The sequence below is a fragment of the Saprolegnia parasitica genome, assembly GCF_000151545.1.
Source record: "Saprolegnia parasitica CBS 223.65 unplaced genomic scaffold supercont2.1345, whole genome shotgun sequence".
In the NCBI taxonomy this organism is placed as follows: domain Eukaryota; phylum Oomycota; class Saprolegniomycetes; order Saprolegniales; family Saprolegniaceae; genus Saprolegnia; species Saprolegnia parasitica.
This window is the reverse complement of record NW_012157739.1, coordinates 1-2,110: the sequence shown is the minus strand read 5'-3', so window position 1 is coordinate 2,110 and position 2,110 is coordinate 1. Positions and strand designations below refer to the sequence as shown.

At 59.7% G+C, this 2,110-nt stretch overlaps 1 protein-coding gene across 1 annotated transcript; it reads left to right on the top strand.

Annotated features, from left to right (window-relative positions):
- Positions 1-81: 81 nt before the first annotated feature.
- Positions 82-1,251, top strand: SPRG_18633 (hypothetical protein; the record flags this gene model as incomplete). The annotated part of the gene is made up of 1 exon (XM_012358072.1): positions 82-1,251. A coding segment is annotated over one exon (1,170 nt), but the record flags the coding sequence as incomplete, so codon positions are not given.
- Positions 1,252-2,110: the final 859 nt, after the last annotated feature.

The following is a 2,110-nucleotide window of genomic DNA, read 5'->3' as shown; positions in this document are numbered from 1 at the left end:
AAGACGGACGCCGACGACCGCGTCTGGCTGCTCTGGTCGTCCTCGATTCGGCTCTCGCACGGCGAGCATCGGCCGATCGACATGACATCCGACGCCCAAGTCCCAGCGTTCGTGCATCTTAGCGCGATGCCGGACGGGAAACCCACGAAGAAGAACGCGGTGATCGCCAAGTGCACCAGCTGCGCCAAGGCGATTGACCAAGTTCACATGCTCCACGCCAGCTACAAGGCCGTGATCGAGCACTTTCGGCAGCTCCTCACGCACCTCCGCGCGTCCAAGGCCTCGGTGGTTCTATGGCCGCCGGACGACGCAGTGATTGCAGCCGCGGGCGGCGTCGGATTCGGGATTTTAAACGAGATGGACGTCGAGAGCGGCCCCGTCACCGAGGCGGACGTGACGATCCCACCCGTGTTGCTCTATCTCCATCCGCACTTGACCGTGGAAGACTTTGTCCGGTTTGCGACCGACCCGGTCTTTCTCTACAAGACGGCGCCGGTCTGCGAGAACTGCTACCTCGTGTACGCCGACTTTAGCACGTCGGCGCTCGAAGTAAATACAGTGCGGGAGCACGCGCCTGCGATTTTGCGGCCCAAGCGGCTCGTGCCACCGCTCAACGCGCGCTTTGAAGCCAAAAGTACCAAGCCGCCGGACGACGCGTGGCTGCCGAAACCCGCGAAAGCAAAACCAGCGCCCAAGATGACGGTCAAGACCCAGTACCCGTTTACGGACCCGCCGACGCTGCCTGCGCGGATCGACCATACGATGCTGAGCGACATGGAGCGCAGCCTCCCGAGCGATATCAAGCGCGACGATTTGAAAAAGGTGCCGTACTTGCCCGACGAGTGGAAGCAGGTGCCCGCCATGGTGCCCAACCCCAACGTCCTCGCGCCTGCGCTCGTCAAGAAAGAAGACGATTTCTTCACGGACCTCACCGCGTCGCACCTCAACTCCGAGTCGTTCCATCGCCCACTGCAGCACATGGTCGAGACCGCGTCGCGGCTCGATGCGCTCAAGACAACAGCGCCAGCCTTGGGCAGTCTCCGAACCACCAAGCGCAATCCATATGCGGTTGTGCAAAAGCTGGTCGGTCGCGACGACATGAGCAGCACGTTCGAGAAGAAGGCCAGGGCCAAGGCCAAAAAGCAGCCACATGCGTCGTTTCCGAGCGTTGCGCCCAGCGAAGACGAGCACACCACGTCGCGAAAGCACCGCGAGTTTCTACTGAACTCGCTCCGCGAGATCCAACGCCAAGTACGTGGCATGATGGGATTCCGTATCTCATATTGCCGTCGTAGCTGGGAAGCCCCGAGCCGCTACGGCCACTCGTAATCGAAGTCGACGATGCACCGTCGAGGGAGGAGTAGCGCAGAATGTGAGAACCAACGTCGTAGTATTTGGTCCTGCATACATGCTACATCGGCCTTGAGTTGTTACCGGATGTCTTGTGCACTCGAGCGACATACAGCAAGAGCCGCTCTATGTGCATGACGAAATCGCTTTCCAGCGCCTTGGTGTTGGACCTGCACGGAATCTCGTCGCTAATGACGGCGCCTTCAACATATGGAGACTGGGCAAGAGGCTCGAATCGGATCGTAGCATGGTCATTCAATACAAGTCCTGCTGCCGCTGTGAGGACGTCCTCGACACGCTGATCAACGGTGGGACTTGGCGCCACCAAAACTCAAAACTATATTCAACTGGATATGGTCTTGTATCCGGAAAGATCGCGCTCGATTGGTGTGTTCTAAATGTTTCTCGATTGGGATTGGCTAGATTTGTTTTATCCGGATCCATGTATTGTGATCGTCGCATTGCCCAAAACGACAGCAACCCGACAAGCATGGAGCCCACTGCCGCCTGCTTGACGCGAGAAGCGCCAGCGACGCCGCCAGCACCGCGCTCATCCCGAGGCTTTGACTTCAGCTGTGCAGTCTCGGTCCACGCGTCGCGTCGCCACAGCAGCGCCAACGACGACGCGCCAGACGAGCTTTACGTCCGAGCCGCGCGAGCCCCACAGCTCTCGCGCCGTGCCGAGCTCGAGAGCGAACAATCCACAGTGCTGGCTTGTATCGAGACGCTACCTGACGACGAAGCGGCCTTCGCCCGTCTT